Source organism: Oncorhynchus nerka, linkage group LG20, assembly GCF_034236695.1.
Source record: "Oncorhynchus nerka isolate Pitt River linkage group LG20, Oner_Uvic_2.0, whole genome shotgun sequence".
In the NCBI taxonomy this organism is placed as follows: Eukaryota; Metazoa; Chordata; class Actinopteri; order Salmoniformes; family Salmonidae; genus Oncorhynchus; species Oncorhynchus nerka.
In genome coordinates, this window is record NC_088415.1 from 23,686,796 (window position 1) to 23,710,290 (window position 23,495).

Genomic DNA, 23,495 nt, shown 5'->3' on the forward strand with positions numbered 1-23,495 from the left:
CTGCTTTTGCCTTCTTCAGTGTACAGATTCAAAGCTTACAATCAGAACAACATTTGTAGGAAACACAGGTGAGCACAGTCCAGGTGCTTCTAATCAGGGTAATTGATCCTTTGTCAATCAGGGATGGCCTCTCTGGTCTACCTGTACACGTGTTACAAGGTTATATAGAATTATAGACTATGGGAGCGGGTACAAAGGGGTTAATATCCATTGCGAGCCGTTCATGAAACAATTGCCTTAGGCGTCCGGTCACTTGGGTGCCACCCATGAGTGATAAACCTACATGCGAAGTATAGACCATATATTGTGTTCCCTACAGGTCATAGAAAAGAGCAGAAGCACTGAACTAGACTCCAGTCCCATCTACCTACAGGTTATAGAAAAGAGCAGAAGCACTGAACTAGACTCCAGTCCTATCTACCTACATGTCATAGAAAAGAGCAGAAGCACTGAACTAGACTCCAGTCCTATCTACCTACAGGTTATAGAAAAGAGCAGAAGCACTGAACTAGACTCCAGTCCTATTTACCTACAGGTCATAGAACATTTGCTATTTTAGTGTTTGTCCAGTAGGTTTCCTCAAGGAGAAAGCAGCCACTTCTATGTCAAAGATAATAAAACAAAAACACTATTGTAAATACTACAGTATACTACAGTAATGTCCTACAGGACACTACAGGAAATACTACAGTCATGTCCGCAAAAACACTACAGTAAATACTACAGTAAAGTCTGCTAAAACACTACAGTGAATACTATAGTATATAAATATCAGGGGCACAACTTTGGTTTTAGAAGTGGGGGGAGGGGGGGGGGGGCATCATTTATTTATTCATTTATTTTATTTTTCAGTCAGATAAACACTCCAAACAGTCTACCTGACCGCTTGGATGCATCTGCATGGTCCTAAAGCACACCGTTGCAATGCAATTTCAGAATGTGGGGGGAACAACTGGCAGCTTTATTAAATAAATAGTACCTGCTAAACACCAGTCTCAACAGTGAACAGGCGACTCCGGGATGATGGCCTTCTAGGCAGAGTTGCAAAGAAAATGCCATATCTCAGACTGGCCAATAAAAAGAAAAGATTAAGATGGGCAAAAGAACACAGACACTGGACAGAGGAACTCTGCCTCGAAGGTCAGCATCCCGGAGTTGCCTCTTCACTGTTGACGTTGAGACTGGTGTTTTGCGGGTACTATTTAATGAAGCTGCCAGTTGAAGACTTGTGAGGCATCTGTTTCTCAAACTAGACACTCTAATGTACTTGTCCTCTTGCTCAGTTGTGCACCGGGGCCTTCCACTTCTCTCTCTATTCTGGTTAGAGACAGTTTGCACTGTTCTGTGAAGGAAGTAGTACACAGTGCTGTACCAGATCTTCAGTTTATTGGCAATTTATCGCATGGAATAGCCTTCATTTCTTAGAACAAGAGTAGACTGACGAGTTTTAGAAGAAAGTTATTTATTTCTGGCCATTTTGAGCCTGTAATCAAACCCACAAAATCTGATGCTCCAGATACTCAACTAGTCTAAAGAAGGCCAGTTTTATTGCTTCTTTAAATCGAGACAACAGTTTTCACCTGTGCTAACATAATGGCAAAAGGGTTTTCTAATGATCAATTAGCCTTTTAAAATGACAAACTTGGATTAGTTAACACAAGGTGCCATTGGAACAGAGGAGTGATGGTTGCTGATACTGGGCCTCTGTAGGCCTCTGTAGGCCATAACAAAACAGCTGTTTCCAGCTACAATAGTCATTTACAACATTAACCATGTCTACACTGTATTTCTGATCAATTTGATGTTATTTTAATGGACAAGAAATGTGCTTTTCTTTCAAAAACAAGGACATTTCTAAGTGACCCCAAACTTTTGAACGATAGTGTACATCTCAGGACAAATATTAGCACCCCTTAAATCATGTCATTGATTGTAACCTTAGCCCGCATCGCTATGTTGTTTACCTGACCTCTGAGCACACTCAATATTCTTATAATGAAATAGCATATATGTATCTAGATAAACAGGAAGAAGGTTATTGGAACACTGTGATACAGAGGTCAATGAAACAGAGACTGGTTTCGTTACACCACTTTTCATTCCCTCTGTTTCAGGGTTAGTCAACCTGCACTGTGTCTAGTCAGAGAGCCAGACCTGCAAAAGACTTCCTCAAGTTGCGCATGGTCTCGGCCTTGGCCACGTCTTCACTGGCTGTGCGAAAGAAGGATGTTTCCTTCAGGCCAAAGGCATTGGTCAGGGACTGAGATTGACAGATTTTTTTTTATAGTGATTATAATCAGAAGAAGTAGTAAGCCAAAAGCCAAATAACATCACCAATTGACTGTAGTGTATTATAGTTATTAGATACAGGCTATTATGTTTGGTTTAACCTTGTAATTACGTCAAAACTAGGTATATTCAAAGTGTTGCTGCCAATGTGCTCTTACTTCAGCGGTGGATGTGCCTTTTCCTCTACTGTTGGCTGTTCTACCACTGGAGGCTGGTTCTTCTCAGGACTGGTGGCCTTCACTTGTGCCTGAGTCGGTGATTCATTTTGGGGTTGGGCCTGTGGCTCAGGCTGGGGTTGGACTGAGGCCTGTGGAGGAGCCTGGGACTCGGGTTGGACCTGAGGTGCTGAGTTGAGCTGTCTTGGTTGTGCAGGCTGTGCTGGAGGTGGTGGTAGTGGTTGTTGAGCATCCAGTCCTCCTGGTCTGGGCTTGGCCTGACTCGCTGACTGGGGATGGGGCTGCTGTGTTGTTGAGGTAGGCCTCTGGCTTGAGTCTTTAGCAGAAGCTTTAGGCGATGACTTTGGAGCAGGCCTGGGACTTTGTAATAGGGATCCTTGGGGTTCCAGACAGCCCTCTAATTTTAGTACAATAAATACTTAATGATATGATCACACTTTTGCAGTGGAGAGAGTATATTGAATCATATACCAAAGGCTTTGAATTTTAGTCTGTACCCTTTTCACATTTGTATTGGTCATTTTGTCCCTAAAACCATGTGACAATAACAGTAGACAGTCTAAAATCAACACTGGTCAATGGAGGAGGTAAAAGTTACAAGATAAAGAAACACAAAGCAGGGAGGATATGATATTACAATAATGCAGATATCTGTGATGCATTAGAAGCAATGCAATGTGGGGTGCACATGCTTCATGAGGGTATAGATGGAGGGGTTTTGACAAAACAATATGTTTGCTCATTTATTTGGTTTTCCAAACTTTAATAATATGATAAATACATACTTTGACTACGATTAGTAGGCCTTTCTTCGCCTGTGTTTGTTGGTCTTCTTGCTCCACATATCTTTCTATAAACTGACATTTTAAAGGAGTCTCCCTTTCCAATATATATACTGTACATAGTGACACAATATAGGCTGATTTGCTCGTTGATATAGGCCTAGTTTTTTTATATAACCATAACAAATACGGCAAAACAGACTGAACATATATTGCAAAGGAAGCTTTATTGCCAGTGACAAGGGGAAAATATCAACGTGGGGTATGTTTCTATAATATATTGTTATCTGTACTGGACTTTTTCAAACAGTTCAACACTAGTTCCAAGAGTGCACACTTAACAGGTAGTAGCAACCCTGGTCCCAAATAGCTGCAACCCTGCAGGTATGAAAATCTCAACGAGCAAAGGATTTTCACCTGGGCAGGATGGCTGATTTTGAATTTACATTTCCCCCGACAATAACTCCTTTAAATCAATCAATTACACAACAACTATGTCACTATGCAACTATTAAGGACCTTGGTGGCGCTGCTCTATCCTCACTTTTGTAGATGGATAGAGCGTCATGGCATTTTACTCCACAAATCAAAACACAAAAGCATAAAGCCACAGGCAAGGCTTTTACAGGGTTACTCACTGGGTTAGGCTATCTGCACAGACACAATGTTATTTCATACACCTAGGAAAATAACTTGCACACTGAGCTTGCCAAACATAGTTTGTTTGTACAATTCTGTTAGTAACAAAGTGTTTTAGAATGGGACACACATTTACAATTATCTTGATGTAGATGTATTCTTAGTTTCACCAAATAGGACACATGCATGGCTTCTAATAACTACTACTTAATGCAAGTGTTTTTCACTTACAACCGTGTTAGCTTTGGGAAAACGTTTGCATCCCACTTGTGAATATAGCTCTATGAATAGATTATGGTAGAAGATCTGGTACTAAAAATATAAAGAATATAAAGTTAAAAACATATATATATTGCACTCTCCATTAACTCAGTAGGAGTATGATAAGGCAAATATGTCAAAGAATCTTTAAATGGCAGTAACATAAGCATAACTCCACGCATATCATCACTGCAATACACAGCAGCATCACCATCATCACGGCAACGCCACTACGGTCATTGATATTAAGCCTGGACCGTATGTGTATGGTGATATCAGAAACCTTATACCTAATCATTTAAATATATTATGTAAAACCTTGACTATTTTACTGAAGCACAATTTAGTTTTTCTACTTGACAACATAATTGAAAGTGACAGGACTAATTGGATTACTTCACTTCCTGAAACATCACAAACACATGCATCATAGGCCTAAGAGGAAATGGTTATTACTGTAATGTTATTAGATAATGGACACACCTCTAGAGTCATTCTGTTAATAAATCTTAATGAGAGCATTCTACTATCACAGTTACTCTCTAACGAACTCGACCACAAGCTCTCCTCTGTCCTGCTCCAACTGCAGCTGCCACAAACCAATCCCGTAGATTTACACTGGGGGACTGTGATTACAAGTGCTGAGTGATAACAAAAGTCAAATATTTATTTTCTCTCAAAAGCTAGTAGTCGTCTATTGTAATTTTGTAAGTTATCTAATATGTTTGTCCTCATACACATGAAGACATCTATGGCTGTGTTCTGTGCATAGAGACCGTTTATAAAACCGTCAAAGAACTGTCTTGCTAGGAGTCGGTTGAATAGCAACCTTCACTGAGCGTAGTATGGGTAGTCTATCTGCTAATAATGGATAAAGGAACAGCAACTACGTTTCATGTCTCGAACCTCCCTTTGATCAATGAAGGTCTACTTAGATGTGATCTGGCTGTATGTATTGGTGTGCTCATCAGCTTCCTTAGCACTAACACTTGGTTGTTTATGTAGAACTTATACAATATGTATTCCATATTATGACACATTCACAATGCATAAATCACAGGGACAGTAGTTTGGAACTATACCAGTGATGTCACTAAAGAAACATCCTGATTGATCATCTGACATTTAAAAACATACTGTTACCTTCCTTCGTATCATTCATGCAAAACCAAAAAGAAATACCTATTATATTAGTAAATGTATGAAAATAATCACCAATACAGTCATACGCACACACATTTACATATTGACATATACACAAACGTCAAACTGCACGATAAACCAGTTTGACAATATCTAAAAGTACACACCAAAATGGAGAAATAAACAGGGGGGTTTAGAGGGAGGTCAGATTATGAATGAGGACTGAATCAAACATTGGGCACACACAGCAGCACTGGACTCAGTGTAGGCACAATCTGCTTATTACACCGTCAACAACAGCCCCAAAGAAAACCACGGCTACAGAGAAACAGAGGCGACCGTTACAAGCACACTAAATCAACAGGGAAACACATGGACAGTACATCTTGACACTGCATAGAGGAAAAACACTGTCCATGCCAGCAGTACATTCTGGACCAAGCTAACACCAGCCACATCTCAGTCCGTCTACCGTCTCTCCCCAACCCCCTCCCCTCCTCTCTGCTTTGTGTTCAGCTAATGTACGTCATCATCATTTCAATATTACATAGACTTCCTCTCTGGCGGGCTAATTAGTTGGCCTGGACGGGTTTTGGCCCCACTGCAACGCCATTACAGTCGAGAATGTACTGCAGACAACCTTGAGGAGGGCGTGTAGCGCCAGTCTTGGGATCAACCACCAGGTCCTTCTGGCCACCACTCTGCAAACACATAAAACTAAGTGATACTCCCAGAGACACTACAGTTAAATGTCCTTATGACACAGTTCTGTTTTCATACTGCTTTAAACAATGTACTTTTCAAACAAGAATATGGATCCAATGTTTGTTTTATACAAATCTGACAATACACAAAGGCTATAAACAAATGTAGCTATACACTAGTTACTAAGACACAGTAATATGGATGTTATACACTGAACTGTAATACAGGTGAAGGCTCTCAAACAGGATTTCCTCAAAGCCTGTGAGACTATGACTGATCATATTCCCATACAGTGGTGTATGTAGCCTACTGCACCATACCTGTGATGGCTGCATGGTGGTTGGTCTGTTAGAGGACCCCGCGGGTGTCCGTCCTACTGCCTGGTTCATCTTGGCTATCACCATGTCAGTGATGAGCTGCCTGTCCTCTGCCTGATGCTCTCCTACCAGCGACATGGACGACCCCACCACCTGACACACACAGAAGATGGTAATATTACTAGAGGAAAAGAAGATGGACGTGGAGTAGGTTATGGAGGAAGGACAGTAGATGGTGAATCACATTTGGTTAAAGTGAAGGTTTAACTGAATGGTTCGGAACTATGTTTGGATACCATCCCATGTTCTCAACAGTTGTGCCATCTGTGAAACATGTCTAGGCTGCTGTTCCCATAACAACCAGATAGCGACCTAACAAGGATATGGAATAATACATTGGTTAACAAAGATGTTGAATATTTCAAAATATTTAATAAGAGAACTGCCTCAGGGTGTTGAGAGCAGCTGAATAATTAAATAATTAATCATAAAAATTCCTGCAATATTTCAGGAGCTGTGAATTGTACACTTACTAGGGAACACCTACCTCAGTGATGTAATCTTTCGCATCCTTTCCATGAATGGCTTTGACAGCACAGATATCCAACCCTCCGAAGATCTCTGAGCAGGTGTCAACCCACAGCTTGTACCTGAACACAGGCCAAGGAGTACAGATCTGACACTAAGTGGTCTTACATAGTGTCACAGTCAAGAAGAAGTGTGATGCTATTTAATAGAGATAATTTGCATGTAGGAGTGTAATTACTCAAATTGCTTATCAATTTTGTATCATTCAGAGAGAACACAGTACAGAGTGCTAACTTGTATCAATACAGCCATTTACATTGTTGCGTAATGAGCTACATGAATGCTAATTGACTTTGGTAATGAGACAGGCCATTGTCTGAGATTCCCTTGTCTTGTCCTTTTAGAACGGAAGCATTGTCAGTGATGCTGTTAAGGACTCATACCTGTCAGTCATGGCCACTTGTTCCAACATGGCTGAGCCTGTGTTGCTCTTCCAGTTGCCAGAGATTGAGGTCCTCCTATAATGTATGAGACATTATACAAATGGTAAACATATTAAAGTCCCTGTTGATTGTTAATTCAAGGATTCACAAATTCAATAGTTTTGGATTAATTCGATTACACTTCTGGATTATTGGAAAAAAAGTCAGATCCTTATGCTAAATGTGGAACATTTAAAGGTTCCCAGATGTTTACATTTGCTTACAACAGAGGAATAATCATGAATACAAAATGGGGAATAGTACGTACATGTAAGCCTTGTAGTCATTGCCAATCTTCTGAATTCTGATGTCGTACTTGGAGTCGATGAGGGGCTCTGTGGTGGTGTAGGTCTGGGTGAGAGCCACCACACTGACTATGTCCTGGAACTTACTGTGGTTATCCACCTTCACCTGGACACAACACACACCACCTTCCACTAGCAGCCCCACAGTCTACAGAATAACAACATCAAGCCTTAATAACATTATTACCTTCCCTACTCCCGAGTGAGCGTGTCCAATTTTCACAACTACAGGAAACGTTGGCATGGTAACCTGAGTGATAAAACATCAGACATGATTGTTTTATGCCTGGTTTCATGATACAATGAAGAAAAACAAGTCCACATTAAAGGCTACATTTCAGAAGACATGATTACGTTCTTACCATCTCCTTGTAGTTGGGATAGAAGGTCTGTTCGATCAGAGGGAACTTCTCTGCACCAAGCTTCCTGTAGGTGCTTATTAGCTGTGCAAACTAGAGACAAACAGACATCCATTAGTGAAGTTATGCCACTGACTTAAGACACAAATAAACAAGTCTCACGCATTGCACGCAGCCAGCCTTCGGTCTGCCTTACCGCCCAGGGCTTGTCACACAGGTTGTAGATGGACTCCAGGGAGTTGATACTGGGGATGCCCCCATACTGCAGACCAATGATCATGTTACGGAAGTCCTCATTCTGGGTCATACTGAAGGCGTGTTGGCGGATGAGGACAAAGTCAGGCTTGAATGACCTGTAAAACATAAATACACAGATGCTTCAGAGAGAAATTAAAACTGGGTTGACCTTCACATGTAAAGTGAACCATGGCACATTTTCAGATTCCATGTTGGAGTATTGAGTGTGTTGCTTATGAAAAATAGTCTATAAGGGCACTGGTGAAGTGCCAATGATTTTGTGGTGTGTGTGTCTTGTGGTATGTGTGTCTTGTGGTATGTGTGTCTTGTGGTGTGTGTGTCTTGTGTGTGTGTGTGTGTGTGTGTGTGTGTGTGTGTGTGTGCACATCTGCACGTGTCTCACCTGGCCACCCTGGTACCGTTCCTCAGAACCTGCATGTCCACATTACAGGACCCGTTGGAGTGAGCTATGACGTTGATCTCACTGAACTCAGCCTGCATGGTAGAAAAACATACAGATCCATCTGATTAACTGAACGTATATCAATAGTTATGAATACGGCACAGATCAGAGGAGGCTGGTGGGTGGAGCTATATATGTATTGGCTGCAATGGAATAACAGTGTCTATGTAGACAACTCTATCTGAGACAGGTGCCAAAAGTAAATCGATGCAGTTTGCCAAATGAGGCTTACCTGTTCGACTTTGATGTCATAATCTCTGTGTACTTTCTTCCCTCTGAAGAGTTTGGCCCTAGGCAACAGGGAAGATAATTGATGAACCTTTAGAGGACATGATGAGATAACACTGATAGATCCTTCTGCTATTGAGTTTCTCTGTGATCACGTTTCTCTGTGAACGCCTTCCATCAATTTACAATCACAAATATTGAATAAGACACTTCATTGACTTTAAAATGCATCAATATGGATTTTATGGAGCAAAGACATTAAATACACACCACACCATTACCCAAACATTCTGTCTTGTGACACATTCCCCTCAGATAAACATGTCATGGAGAATTGATAAAGTCAAGGTAGTGACATATTCACTACTAATCACTTTATGTTTTGATTTGTTTTTGTCCTTTATGAAATGTAAGTAGTCCCCCGTGTTCCCCCGCGTTTGCTTCCATCTAGTGGATCGTTACTGAATGGTGCATTGTAGTCAAAAGCCCTCGGAACGAGATACATTTTACAATTCCATAAAATGGATGAAAAACGTGTTTGTTTGGTGGATCTTAGTCTGGTGGATCTTAGTCTGGTGGATCTTAGTCTGGTGGATCTTAGTCTGGTGGATCTTAGTCTGGTGGATCTTAGTCTACTGAGCGCATCCAGTGTTAATATCTGCTTAGCATCGAGCTATGTCTATACAGAGGTACTGGCACTCATTCCCTGCAGACAGGCAGGCTGGCCATTATTGAACCCACACACAGTGCATTTATTGATTTTTTTATTGATTGATTTATTTAAGTCAGTTAAGAACAAATTCTTATTTTCAATGACGGCCTAGGAACAGTGGGTTTACTGCCTGTTCAGGGGCAGAACGACAGATTTGTACCTTGTCAGCTCGGTTTGAACAACCTTCCGATTACTAGTCCAACGCCACTAGGCTACCCTGCCGCCCCACGGACAAAGAGAGGAGACCTTCACCATGCTCTTAAAGTGATGAGCGACGGGAAGGGAGGTTAATCAATGGAGACAATCTTACTGACCTGAAACAAACTAAGTGTCAGGGGACTGTTGAAAGCATTGCCTCTCCTCTCCTCAATGTTGCCACGGTGTTGCTCCTAGCCAATGAACTATGTCAAGCTTTTCAACGGCCAAAACCTCAACTGGAACCGTGCTGTAGAGTAGTGTACAGATTTCAATGGGATATTCCTCCACTAAAGATGACAAAATGGCTGTTCTTTATGGAGGTCTAAAAACCCAAATAGTCTTATGACAAACCTTCTCTATTCTCAATGGCCAAAGTAACCTAAATGTGATGCAATTAGGCCTACAGTAGAGCCATACAAGGTTTCAATGACCAGCATATTTCCACTTTCTATTGAAATGACACATAGCAGTGTGCAGCAAAGTCTACTAGCAGAAGAAAAATACAATGGGAAAAATGATTTGATATATCTGCTACTTGTTTGTTTCACGTCAGTACCGTATGTTAAACACACCCTAGTGAGGACTGGCTGAATAATTTATTGCTGATCTAATTTGAGTCGGGGATTTATCTGTGGCTGTGGAGAAAATAATCATCTGAATACGAGTCACAGCAGCAGAGACACAGGGAATGAAAAGCCTGTCGATGATCTGTGTTATGATACATGGATATATGTGGTGCAGCCAAAGACACGACTCAGAGACAGAACCACAATGACAATGTCTGACATTTTAGATAGGTCAGTGTTGGTGTAATGAATGGGTGTCACGACTGTCTCCCTGATTCAGTTCCTACTTGTGGAGGATGTACTGAATGTATGTGTATAGCGGAGGGGGTTCAGAATCACACTCACATGATGAGTAACCGTCGCTGACTCCTGAATACCTGCATTAGTTTCCCTAGCTAATGCTTTGGATTTAGCGCAGCAAGTTAACACTGTTTTATTGCGACCAGGAGGCCCAGGTTCAAACAGCAGCTGGTTACTTTACATGGGCCTATGCATTGACGCAGATATGATTAAACCCTGACCACCCTGACCACTGCACATGCGAATAACACCTTCCTGCATTGAATGAAGTACATGCCACTTGTGTAGGAGCATAATGTCTCTATCAATAACAGCAATACAGTGGCTAGATATTTCACAGTGATCCATGTAAAATGTCTGGAAAACGACCTGTGCTCAGAACAACAGGTGCTCTGTAGGTATAGACATTTTTACATTTTTTATAAATCAGTGTGGTTCCCATAGTGATGAGTAGTTGGAGATCTAGATAGAGGAAGGAGGCTGATATTGTGATGAAGGTTGAGGTTTGTCCTCTAGAAGAGGACAGTCTGATGCAGCTCCTGACGAGTATTAGTTCACTCCAGTTAGAGGAGTACAGCTCCTGTCTGTGAGAGCTTTTATCCAGCCATCCATTATAGTCCTATGAATGTATAATTACCATCTACCCTTTAAATATTAAGGAACATATTATGTGAAGAAGCATTCGTAAGGACAATAAAAAACAAATGGTGCATACCAATGTCCTGTAATAGCTCTAATACTCAAATGATCTATGCCCAAGTCCAAGACGGGACAGCAAAGACTGAGTGAGTGAGTGGGGGGGGGGGGGGGTAGCAGCTACTAAGCTAACATATGGAATTATTTTAAGATGGTCATACCATGGATCATTTAGCTATTTGATGTAGAATTTTAGGACCCCTGTAGTTATATAAAAAATAAGTATTGATTTGATTAAATATTGAATGTGGCCTTTACTACTAAGGCCCATAGAAACACATTGAATAACACATTCAGAAATGGCCAAATAGACAGTCAAAAAATACATCATAAGGAATAATGTTTTGAAGTCTCTTTCCTATATCTACAGTATAGGAAAACTCAGGATATGTTATCTTTTTTGGACACATATTTAACCCCTTTTTTTGTTGGTACAAAACTACCTCCATACACAGATCTGTGGTACCGGCTTCAGACGGGTCCTGTTGGGCTTGTGGGGGTCGTAGAGCAAAACTACCTCCATACACAGATCTGTGGTACCGGCTTCAGACGGGTCCTGTTGGGCTTCCATACACAGATCTGGGGCTTCAGACGGGTCCTGTAGGGGGTCGTAGCAAAACTACCTCCATACACAGATCTGTGGTACCGGCTTCAGACGGGTCCTGTTGGGCTTGTGGGGGTCGTAGAGCAAAACTACCTCCATACACAGATCTGTGGTACCGGCTTCAGACGGGTCCTGTTGGGCTTGTGGGGGTCGTAGAGCAAAACTACCTCCATACACAGATCTGTGGTACCGGCTTCAGACGGGTCCTGTTGAGCTTGTGGGGGTCGTAGAGCAAAACTACCTCCATACACAGATCTGTGGTACCGGCTTCAGACGGGTCCTGTTGGGCTTGTGGGGGTCGTAGAGCAAAACTACCTCCATACACAGATCTGTGGTACCGGCTTCAGACGGGTCCTGTTGGGCTTGTGGGGTCGATCTGTGGTAGAGCAAAACTACCTCCATACACAGATCTGTGGTACCGGCTTCAGACGGGTCCTGTTGGGCTTGTGGGGGTCGTAGAGCAAAACTACCTCCATACACAGATCTGTGGTACCGGCTTCAGACGGGTCCTGTTGGGCTTGTGGGGGTCGTAGAGCAAAACTACCTCCATACACAGATCTGTGGTACCGGCTTCAGACGGGTCCTGTTGAGCTTCCATACACAGATGGGGGTCCTGTTGGGCTTGTGGGGTCGTAGAGCAAAACTACCTCCATACACAGATCTGTGGTACCGGCTTCAGACGGGTCCTGTTGAGCTTGTGGGGGTCTTACCTCCATACACAGATCTGTGGTACCGGTCAGACGGGTCCTGTTGAGCTTGTGGGGGTCATAGAGCAAAACTACCTCCATACACAGATCTGTGGTACCGGCTTCAGACGGGTCCTGTTGGGCTTGTGGGGGTCGTAGAGCAAAACTACCTCCATACACAGATCTGTGTTACCGGCTTCAGACGGGTCCTGTTGGGCTTGTGGGGGTCGTAGAGCAAAACGGAGAAGCACCATCGCGTTCGTGAAAGTATCGTCTTTTCATTGAGTGGTCATATGAGTTCGGACGCTACAGATGTTTTCGTGAAAAGACCCCTTTTCGGGATGTCTCCTGGTCTTACAAACAGCGCTGTAGCTCTGCCACGTTCCACCCCAGATGCGGAAGGCCAACACAGGCGCATACAGTGGATTGAGACGCAGCTCATGCAAAAAAACATCTCTGTCTTAAATTGACAGATTTTTATGGGGATTTTTGTGTTATGTTAATTAGATAGACTTTTAATGATTATGAGTGTGAGAGAGAAAGAGAGAGAGAGAGGGCTGGGCAGGACGGCAGAGTGGCTGGGACTAACTGCCTTTGTTGATTAGTTGTTTTAGATTAATATGTCAAACAAAGGCAAACCCTGACTAACAGGCATATTTTGTCTTCATTTTCCTAGTCAGTATGTGACCTCCACTTTACGACACTGAGTGAATGAGTAATGGCTATCGCTGTCTCTCTACTGTAAGAGGCAAGAGCAAACCTCTGACACTTGTCTGATAAGTGAGACAGTTCCATCTGTCCTTGTCCACCTTGTGATGTATAGCACAGCATTCCTGTCACAAGACAGACCCAATCCTAACTGTAACCATCTGATCGTTTATCAAAGGTTAGGGGAAGCTTCTATTTCTGATTGCCACTCTAATTGAGCAATAAGGTCTGAGTGAGTGTGGTATATGGCAAATATACCACAGCTAAGGGCTGATCTTATGTACAACCCAACGCGGAGTGCCTAGATACAGCACTTAGCTGTGGTATATTGACCATATACTTTAAACCCCTGAGTTGCCATATTGCTATTATAAACTGGTTACCAACGTAATTAGACCAACGTAATGTGTTTTATCATACCCACGGTAAACGGTCTGATATATCCCGGATATATCCCGGCTTTCAGCCAATCAGCATTCAGGGCTCGAACAACCCAGTTTATAATCTCCTATATATCGGTGTTTATTTCTGACTTCAGGAAATTACTTTTATTCTACGTTATCTCCAAACCTAAGAAACAGAGAAGCTCAAGCAGTAGTCCAACTCATCTCACCATGCTAGTATATCAATAAGATCTGAAGAGGCGTCTTCAGCATGCCATATTTGTGATACCTCCAGCATAATGGTAATGGTGATCTCGCCTACATGCTTCATTCCTACAACGCACAAAGTCAATATAGAACCACTAGTGAGTATGCAATCTTAAAGCTATTTGAAAGTCTGTCAGTCGAGGGGAAATTGCCATGCCACTTCCAACAGGTAGCAGGCAAAGAGCAGCTAGGGAATAGAAGTGCTGCTTTGTTTGATGTTTCCTTCTGAGGCAGGATGATATTGCACTGAGCAGCCATTCTGTGAGTGAGTGCTGTCCCATTTCTGTCAGGGTTTCACAAAGGAAGACTGTTCCCTAGATAACACTTTAATAACAAATAATGTGTTGTCCTGGGCCCTTGGCTGTAGTGCATCTTAGACAGATCAACTCCAGCTCGACAACCTCTGACACCACGGTACTGCCTTCATACACAGTCGTTCACGGAGTCATGCTAAATGTACAGAAGGCAGATGCAGATATACATATTTGTACAAGGGAATTGTACACTTCATGGCGTACATGGAAAGAGGAGTTAATGTAAATGTAAAGCTAGCATAAGAGGCATTTGAAGGCAGCAGTGTCAGATGGTCGACCTGATATACAGGCCTGGGGTCAGTCCTAGAGCCATGATCTCTCCTACAAGGACAGCATAATATATGTGGTACACAGTGGGAGAGTGTCATCATGCTGAAAAAAATGCCCTTTCATATGACTACAGGAGCCAGGATGTATTCACAAAAAAGCTAGAATATCACAGTTGCTATGCCCCAGAAAGACAAATGGCATTTTCACAGAGAACCTGACACTGTGAATTATTTGACCCATTCTTAGAGCAATTACTTCTAAATCAATTTTCATTAGATTAGCTAAATATATAATCACACTAATGGAGGGATGATTTGGCACAATCACTGTCACTGAGGCAAGCTTTGGTTATTATACTAGTGTGCTATTCTCCAGTTTATCACATTTTCAGAACATTCTGTTTTCATCTCTGTTTGGTTTCTAGCAAGTTAATTTGTCTAGCTCTCCATAGCAACAACTAATCAACAGTCTTATTAAGATAGTTGAGTAGGAGAAAAGGTTTCTTAAATCCCTGAAGTGATAATGCCAAGAAACAAGGACTGTCAGCAACAACATTCATAACTATAATAATAAGGACATAAACTGTGAAAGATGTTAGCGCATTGCTACCATAATAATCAGCAGCAGGTTTGTGTTGAGGCCTGAAACCAGTGGTCATAGCCTAGCTTAGCCTTCTGTTTGTGTGAGTATTCCTGTCAGATTCCATTTCAGTCTCTGTCCTAAGGCTACTATACTGCGGCTTGTCAGCCTCTGTCTTTATCTCTTGCACAGGGCACAACATTTCTGACCCAGAAACAGCCCATTCCACACTGAAACACAACCCTCAAACCCCCTTTAGCCAAGAGTTCAGAGTTGATATCACATGAGGTTGGCCAGACTAAAAACGATCAGATCTGAAAATAGAGGAGATGCTGGAAACACTAAAGTTGTAATATATTGTCTGACGTAGATATCTGATCATTTTATGGGTTAAATACTATTCTTGTTCAAACAGAATATCCTGTATTCCAGAATTCTAGACTCAAAGACAATTACCTGATTACGTATTCATCACATCCATATCTGTAATTGGGCCTATGCTCTTCATGGTGACATCAGTAAACTAAATGAACAATGAATCACCACCAGACATGCTAATACATATATTTTATTGGGTGCCGAAAGACAAGCTAATGTCGACACAAAAGTAAAACCCTACAGTCAGAAACAGCTCATCCTTATGAAATACAACCGCAAGCTAAAAGGCCAAAGTGTAACGAGAAATTACACAATCAATGGAGCAATCAGACAGAGACAAACGTTCCCTAGCTAGCTCTCTTATTGTTGAACACATCGCTGTTGTCACCAATCCCAAAGAGTATAAAAGTTCAGAGGGCCTCAGAACTGACTCACTGTTATTGTAGACACATGTAATGTAGCCGTGATGCTGAGCCTGAGGCAGGCATTGGGAGCTAGTGGCAGGTCTCTCTAGTGGCGGAAACATGAAACAGGGAAACAGCCAACGATGCCAGGAGAGGCTTCAAATCAAATCAAAATCAATCAAATCAAATTGTATTATTCGTCACACGCTTAATAAATAACAAGTGTAGACTAACAATGAAATGCTTAGCTGGAGAGATCGTTCAGCTGATGGCTCTACAGATGATTTGTGAAAGGTAACATCATTTACTCAGATGTCTTCAATGTTTCCATAACTGTTGACCTTTTGATAAATTCCAGTCTTTTGATGTCAAATCAAATGCTATTTGTCACATGCGGTGAATACAACAGGTGTAGACCTTACAGGGAAATGTTTCATTACAAGCTCTTTCCCAACGATGCAGTGTTCAAAATAATTGAGTAAAGACACAAGAGAAATAAAAACATGCAAGAATGGTAGTACCAATACCATACCAATGTGTCAGGGTATGAGGTGTTTGAGGTAGGTACTGTATATGAATGCAGGGGTAAAGTGACTAGGCATCAGGATAGATAATAATAATAATTATAATAATATTTAAAAAACAAATTAGCAGCAGTGTATATGATGAGTGAATGTGTACATGTGTGAAAGTGTGTGTGTGTGTGTGTGTGTGTGTGTGTGTGTGTGTGTGTGTGTGTGTGTGTGTGTGTGTGTGTGTGTGTGTGCATCTGTATGCGTGTGTATATGTGTGTGGGTTATGTGTGTGTGTGTATGTAAGTGTATGTTAGTGTAAGTATGTGTGAGTGTGTGGATAGTCCTGTGAGTGTGCATAGAGTCAGTGCAAAATGGAGTCAGTGCAGATAGTCCGGTCATGATTCGCATTACTGTATGTGGTATTAGACCGAAAACAATCCAGGTACATTTAATGATTATAGATGCAATCCCATATCCCATAAGAAAACAATGATTACATTGAATGATTATAGATGCATTCCCATATCCCATAAGAAAACAATGATTACATTTCTTCTCAGGTTGTTGACTGTCTGCTGTTATGTGGAGCCAAAAGACATGGCATCATTTAAAATGACATGAGTATGATCTTACTAGGATTTATCTGGGTTTCTATTACCTTAATGGGCACCCTCAGAAGTGACACAATGTGACGTGTATTCAAATATCTAGCATTACTTAGGCTATAGGTTATATCTGCAGTGCAAGCATAGCGATCATTATTGTTAAAAGGAGCTTGCAATGATTCAACATACACATCAATATCATAAATGCATCTGCAGTATGCCATATGCCAATAAACGGAATCTGTCCACTCTGCCTTTGTTTTTGTGATAGCAGCCATTTTGCATGGTGAGATGAATCATACATACACACAGGACTCATGGAATAGCCACTCTCCAGAAAGCAACATGTCATCCAAATGCAGATGTGTCCCTCAGGCTACAGTTTCCATCTGCATATAGACCACTGTATATAGAACACTGTATATAGACCACTGTATATAGACCACTGCATATAGACCACTGTATATAGACCACTGTATATAGACCACTGTATATAGAACACTGTATATAGCCTACTGCACATATACCACTGTATATAGACCACTGTATATAGACCACTGTATATAGACCACTGCATATAGACCACTGCATATAGACCACTGCATATAGAACACTGTATATAGCCTACTGCACATATACCACTGTATATAGACCACTGTATATAGCCTACTGCACATAGCCTACTGTATACAGACCACTGTATATAGACCACTGTATATAGCTGCACATGTCTGAGGAAAATCAGCTGATGCAAATATATCTAGTTAATTTGAATTCACAAGACAAAACACATAGCAAGAATCACAAAATGTAAAAACATCTTCATGCTACCTTCTTCAGGACTCTGCTATGTGATAATGTAGGCCCACTATCTACAATATATCTCGCAATTACCTCTTCAAAGCAGGATATGCGATATGAAGAAGGATGTCTGACGTGGGATGCTGTGCAGACAGTTATGTAAGTTTGTTGCTTGTCACTGAAAGGTTCTGTAGAATTCCTTACTGCATAAATCCGCCTTTCCACCATATAGTATATAATAAGTAAACCCTCTCACTCACAACACTGCAGTTGCTATACATTTTACAGAACATTGGAAAAAGAGGCTTGATGTAAAGTAGCTCTTAGGTGAGGCAATAGCTACCTGTCAGTGCTGCTGTGCCATCCCTTTAAAGGCCCAGTGCAGAATTCAGTGTTCCTGTGTTTTGTATCATATTGTACAACAGCTGATGAAACATACTTCTAAATCTGCAGGGTTTGCATGGGTGGAGTTTTGGCCTGACTGGTGACATCACCAGGCAGTATAAGTTTATATAGACCAATAACAAAGAGAGCTCCAAACCTCTCTGCCAATAACAGCTAGTTTTCTGATTACATATCACTCCCCCTCCTTACTCAGACCAATCCCAGATCATCCTAGCAAAATTCTTACTTGAGAAACAGTTATTTTTGCTAAGAAGCTATTTCTGTTTCTTTTTGACCATTTTAATGCAAAACTATTACAGCAAGGTACTTAATTGTTGTCCAGAAATGATTTGATATTGACACAAAAAACAGCTGCATTAGGCCTTTAATATATGCTATCAGCTCTTTGGATTCATGTCATGATCTGCCTTCTCTCCTGCCTGCCTCCTCAACACACAGCATTAAAGAGAGGTGTCCGTCTGAACTAGCATTGTAACGCAGAGCACACACATACCATCCCTTTTAGCTCCATTTCTATTGCTACTACTAGCCTATGTATCACCTATTCCTACAATGATGCCATGTGTTGTCTTTGCATGATTGGCCAAAGATAAATTATGTGGATTGACTCTCTGTAATTGTGGACAGGTGGTCATGTGACCAGGGATCCTATCATTGAGCGGGAAGGGAAAGGAAACCTCACTGATGACTGGAAAGCACTGCAGTCTTTACTCAATAGAGAAAACACACATGCATTTTCCCATGCTCTCACTGGCTGTTGAATATCATGAAATTGCCTTTCTCAACAATGATGCAAAGCCATGTTAGAGTACATTGGGTTGATCAGACTCATTAATTAAATGGGTTTAAGTCTGGCGCATGCTCACAGGTGGTTGCAAGAAACTGACCTAATATTAAAAATAGCAGCAGAATTCACATGGGTTTCTTGGAATACCAAGTCAAACATCCTCAAAACATATAGAATGTTCCTCCTGCTGCAAGGCCAATCTGTCATTTTGAAATTTCAATCATGTCAAAAAGGGCATAAACCCCTGAATGCCTGTCAATTACTGCAGGAAACCACCGTATTTGGATGAGGCAAGCCATAAAAAGACTCCCTGATGCTGTAATGTCATTAACATGGTGAGTCAGTGGACTTTGTTTCCTCGTCTCCTCCTGAGTAGCTGCATCTGTGTTTTGTTATTAGAGCGACCTGCACTGGCATCAGACCATCCACAGCAGTAACCTGTTCAAATCTTATAAGCGGAGTTGGACGCCATACTTGTTGGCTGACAGGTTGTTTTAACCTTTTCTTTACCACAAGCCAGGACCATCTGAGAGCTCCTCTTTTCAAGAAGGAACCTGAGCAGATTATCAGTTTCACACCAGTGACCTGGCCAAGAGCCGCTCCAATGTTACAGAAGACAAACAACACATACATCAACACAATAATTCACATAATTACATTACATCATTTTACAGCAAGACACAGCATGTTGCCTCACCACTCCTGTTGTGGTTCGTCGATGACCAGGAGGATCTTAAACTTCTTGGGTGTCGTGACCGTGGTCTGCTCCACCAGTCCTGCCGAGGCCGCAGTCTGCTTGACTACGTTGGTGATGGAGCTGAAGAAGCCTGCCCCACTGGACTGGGACTGCTGGGGTTTCCTCTCTGGGGCAGGGGAGGGGGTAGGGGAGGTGGCGGGCGGCGTGGTCCCAGCCGTGGGAGACTTGGCTGGGCCTGCTGTAGCTGGGGGTGGAGGCTGAGCAGGGTCAGGCCTCTGGAGGTCTGTCATGTAGCCATTGGGCAGGTTGGAGATGAAGGTGCTGTCAGAGAGGCGTCGGCGCAGGTAGTTCATGGCTGGAGAAGATGGAGGGCTGTTGAGCAAACAGAACAGACGAATCAACGAGGGCTGGATGTGAAGAGTCCTTAGGGGAACGGTAGACGCCAAATGATGTCACCTGAGGGACTGATTAATTTGCAGAAGGCGCCACTTCCCAGGGTGCAGCTGGTTGAAGGCTCAGCTCTTCTCCATGCAAACTCCCAGTGAATGTAATGTTTCCTCCCAGCTCAGCCGTGCATCCTCAGAGCTCCCCTCACTGTGGCCGTGACGCTATTCTCCCCCTCAGCCAATCGCATGCCTCTCTGCTAGCCTGAACGACTGCAAGAAATGCTCACTCTCTCCCTCCCTCTTCTCTCCTCCCTACTCCCACTCATTCGTATTGTGTCGTGTCTGCCTCCTCTACCCCTCCCCCATTATGTACTGCCTCACAGGCATCACGTCTTTTCATACCACTGCAAAAAAAAGGGGAAGAGAGGTTTCTAAAGGAAATGCACGAGGTAGTAATATAGAGGAAACCTCCAACACAGCCTGACCCTCTCTCTTCTTATGTTATCTCTGTGTCCGCAGTTGCCTATGCCTAATACAAACTATGAGAATGGAGAGAGAAAATGGCTGTTTGGTCTGCTCTCAGTGTGGCTTGCAGAAGGAGAGGCAGGCAAGTGGCAGCAGCAGTCCTCTGGGACACCAGCGCATGCTGTAGTGTTAACCCCCTCCTTCACGTTGCCATGTGATGGATTCCTCCCCATGCCCGTTAAGCAGCTAATTTAGCTGAGGAAAGATCCCATGCAGCCATTCTGATTCATCCATGTGGATTTCCCACTAGAGGTGTTTTAAACACAGTATTTTTGGAAACATTGACCTATCTTTACTATTGCACATGACGAGCATGGTTTTTAATGTGGGTGTGTAGAGGTCTGCACAATGTATGATTGCCGGAGCTTTGCTCTTGCTGCCATTAGATTCATTCGCATAATACCATGCTCTCTAATTATTCTTTTCAGATAGGCTACTGATCATCAGTCTTTTCTATGGCTTTGATGGTGTAAAAGAATATGAATTAGTATAGTCAAATAGTATACAATATACTGCAGCACTGTTTAATATTTGGGGGAGTATTTGTAATACTATTTGACAAAAGTTGATAAAAAATACAAATGGTTCGCATACACAAATTAAAAAGACTTAGATTCCAATAAAAAATGTGTATGGTATTGCTGTATTAGCTGGTAACCCATTTTATCAATTGTACATATTGCGGTGTCAATATTTAGAAAATGCATTACTCTTGGAATTGATCAACGAATTCACTAGAAAATATAGACCTAAGACATTAAATGCAAAACCTTAACATGGGTTAAATGCTGTATGTCACTGCGCCTACTGCCAATTTGTATGTAGGCTTCTTGTTCACTTGAGATATCATAATGAATTCCCTGCTCTGTCTTGAGTGTTTGATAACGTCCTTAAAAGCCATTGTCAGACAAATGATGTACTGTGAAATACGAAGGAAACCACTAGACTAATGATGACGCTGTACTGTATTTTACGTCACTATTATAGTAGGGCATGAATCTTGTTCTCACACCTAACACATTGGCCTCAGAGGTGCTCTTTCCCTCAGGCAATGTCATTAAATGTCATGCTGCTCCTCCACAGCTCTAAGCTATACGCTGCACCAAGTGTAGAATGCATTGTAACAAGTGACAGAAAATGTATCTCCATGGAAACTGGCATTAGAAATCTGCTATTCTCTCAGGTAGGGTGATAATTGTAGAGATTGTGGTCAGACCTAATTTATCCAGAAAGGAAGGACACATGTCTTAATGAGTAGGAGGAACACAGTGGTTGATGTGAGGGTAGAGACTTCTACAAACAACACTAGTAAATGATTATGATCATCCCAGCCCAATAAACACATAGCCTACAAACATTATACAATATATTGTAGCAAATTCAGGGGGTAGCCCCGACCGGGACTTGAACCCGCGTCCAGTGACTGTCAAGCCAAAACCTTAACAGTTATGCAAAGAGGTTACGAACCTCATGACAAAGTTGCTACATTACCCCTTTCCTTCAGAACTGCATGTCCCAAAGCGTCTCCATACCAATTCCCTCACGTGAACACGCATCTCCGAAGGCCTCACAGGCACTATCCCACCTCTGACACCAACAGCAAATTTGTGGGGTAGCCCTAAACGGGACTCAAAACCAGGTCCAGCGACTGTCAACAATTACACCAAGAGGTCCGAACCTCTTGACAAGGTTGCTAGGTTTTGTCTCTAAATTAATGTCTTCATTATAAACACGCAGACACATAATCCAGTCATCTTTATGCAACATCTCTAGTTAAACATACAATATCATTAGGCCTAATGACCCATAGGCCTATGGTATCATATTTCACCTGGCGTTTATTTTGTAGCGAGGATCCCATTCCCATAGGATTATAATGGGTTTAGATAATGCGTTGCATACCATCCATAGTGCAGACCCCTCTGAGTCCTGGTTCCTGTCAAGGTGCTATCCTTCCAGAGAATATGATCCTTCCTATGTGCTTGGGGAGTCTAGGCCGGGTTACTGTCCAAAAAAAACAAGTTGACCTACAAAAAACGTACATGGACACTATTAAATATGTAATTTTTTTTTTTTTTTTTCTACTGTGTTATTGACTTGTTAATTGTTTATTCCATGTGTAACTCTGTGTTGTCTGTTCACACTGCTATGCTTTATCTTGGCCAGGTCGCAGTTGCAAATGAGAACTTGTTCTCAACTAGCCTACCTGGTTAAATAAAGGTGAAATAAAAAAATTTAAAAAATCATGTTAAGTAGCCTAATAATGAACCCATGTATTGATGTTAAAACAGATTTGTAATTATATGGTTGAACCTATTATGTTTGTAAAATGTTAAAAATTGCTTTAATAAAGATGATTTTAAACAAAAAAAATAAAGGTTAAAGCAGAGGTTTTTAACATTTTCCATTGCGGGGCGAAATGTTTGAAACACCAAAAAATTATGGGAACTCCCTATATCAGAAATTACATTTTTAAGAGTAAAATGTGTGCTCAATATTCACTGTAAACACTCAACATAGAAAATTACACAATGTTTTAAAACAGCTCCCCCCCAGATGTCGAAACTAAACAATCACTAGGTTTATCACTAATCTAAATACAAAAAACAATCATCTCTCAGGGGGAAAAATATTTGCTTCAAGTGAAAAATATTCTATTTGCTTTAAGTGAAGCGTTACCGAAGATTGTACATCTCTCTTGCTTGTCAAAGTCCTCCCTTTGTGTGGCCCCTTGGTTCAGTCGGGCCTGACGCACAGAACCTTGCAGTAAATTGAATGGGGTCGTGGGAGAGAAG

The 23,495-nt window shown here is 41.8% G+C and overlaps 1 protein-coding gene across 3 annotated transcripts; it reads right to left on the minus strand.

Annotated features, from left to right (window-relative positions):
- Positions 1 to 3,455: 3,455 nt before the first annotated feature.
- On the minus strand, positions 3,456 to 23,494 carry LOC115102097 (synapsin-2-like). Of its 3 annotated transcripts, XM_029621673.2 has the most exons (13): positions 23,380 to 23,452; positions 22,603 to 22,727; positions 19,790 to 20,161; positions 8,919 to 8,976; positions 8,627 to 8,718; positions 8,183 to 8,339; positions 7,990 to 8,079; positions 7,815 to 7,877; positions 7,591 to 7,733; positions 7,284 to 7,358; positions 6,860 to 6,962; positions 6,316 to 6,465; positions 3,456 to 5,991 (listed from the first exon to the last, which is right to left on the minus strand). In XM_029621673.2, exons 3-13 carry the CDS (start codon positions 20,140 to 20,142, stop codon positions 5,863 to 5,865), a joined length of 1,413 nt encoding a protein of 470 aa, XP_029477533.1. In that variant the 5' UTR covers positions 20,143 to 20,161; positions 22,603 to 22,727; positions 23,380 to 23,452; the 3' UTR covers positions 3,456 to 5,862. The 3 variants fall into 3 exon arrangements, with proteins under 3 accessions (XP_029477533.1, XP_029477532.1, XP_029477534.1); XM_029621672.2 differs by lacking the exon at positions 22,603 to 22,727 and having other exon boundaries at positions 23,380 to 23,494; XM_029621674.2 differs by lacking the exons at positions 22,603 to 22,727; positions 23,380 to 23,452 and adding an exon at positions 20,246 to 20,767.
- Position 23,495: the final 1 nt, after the last annotated feature.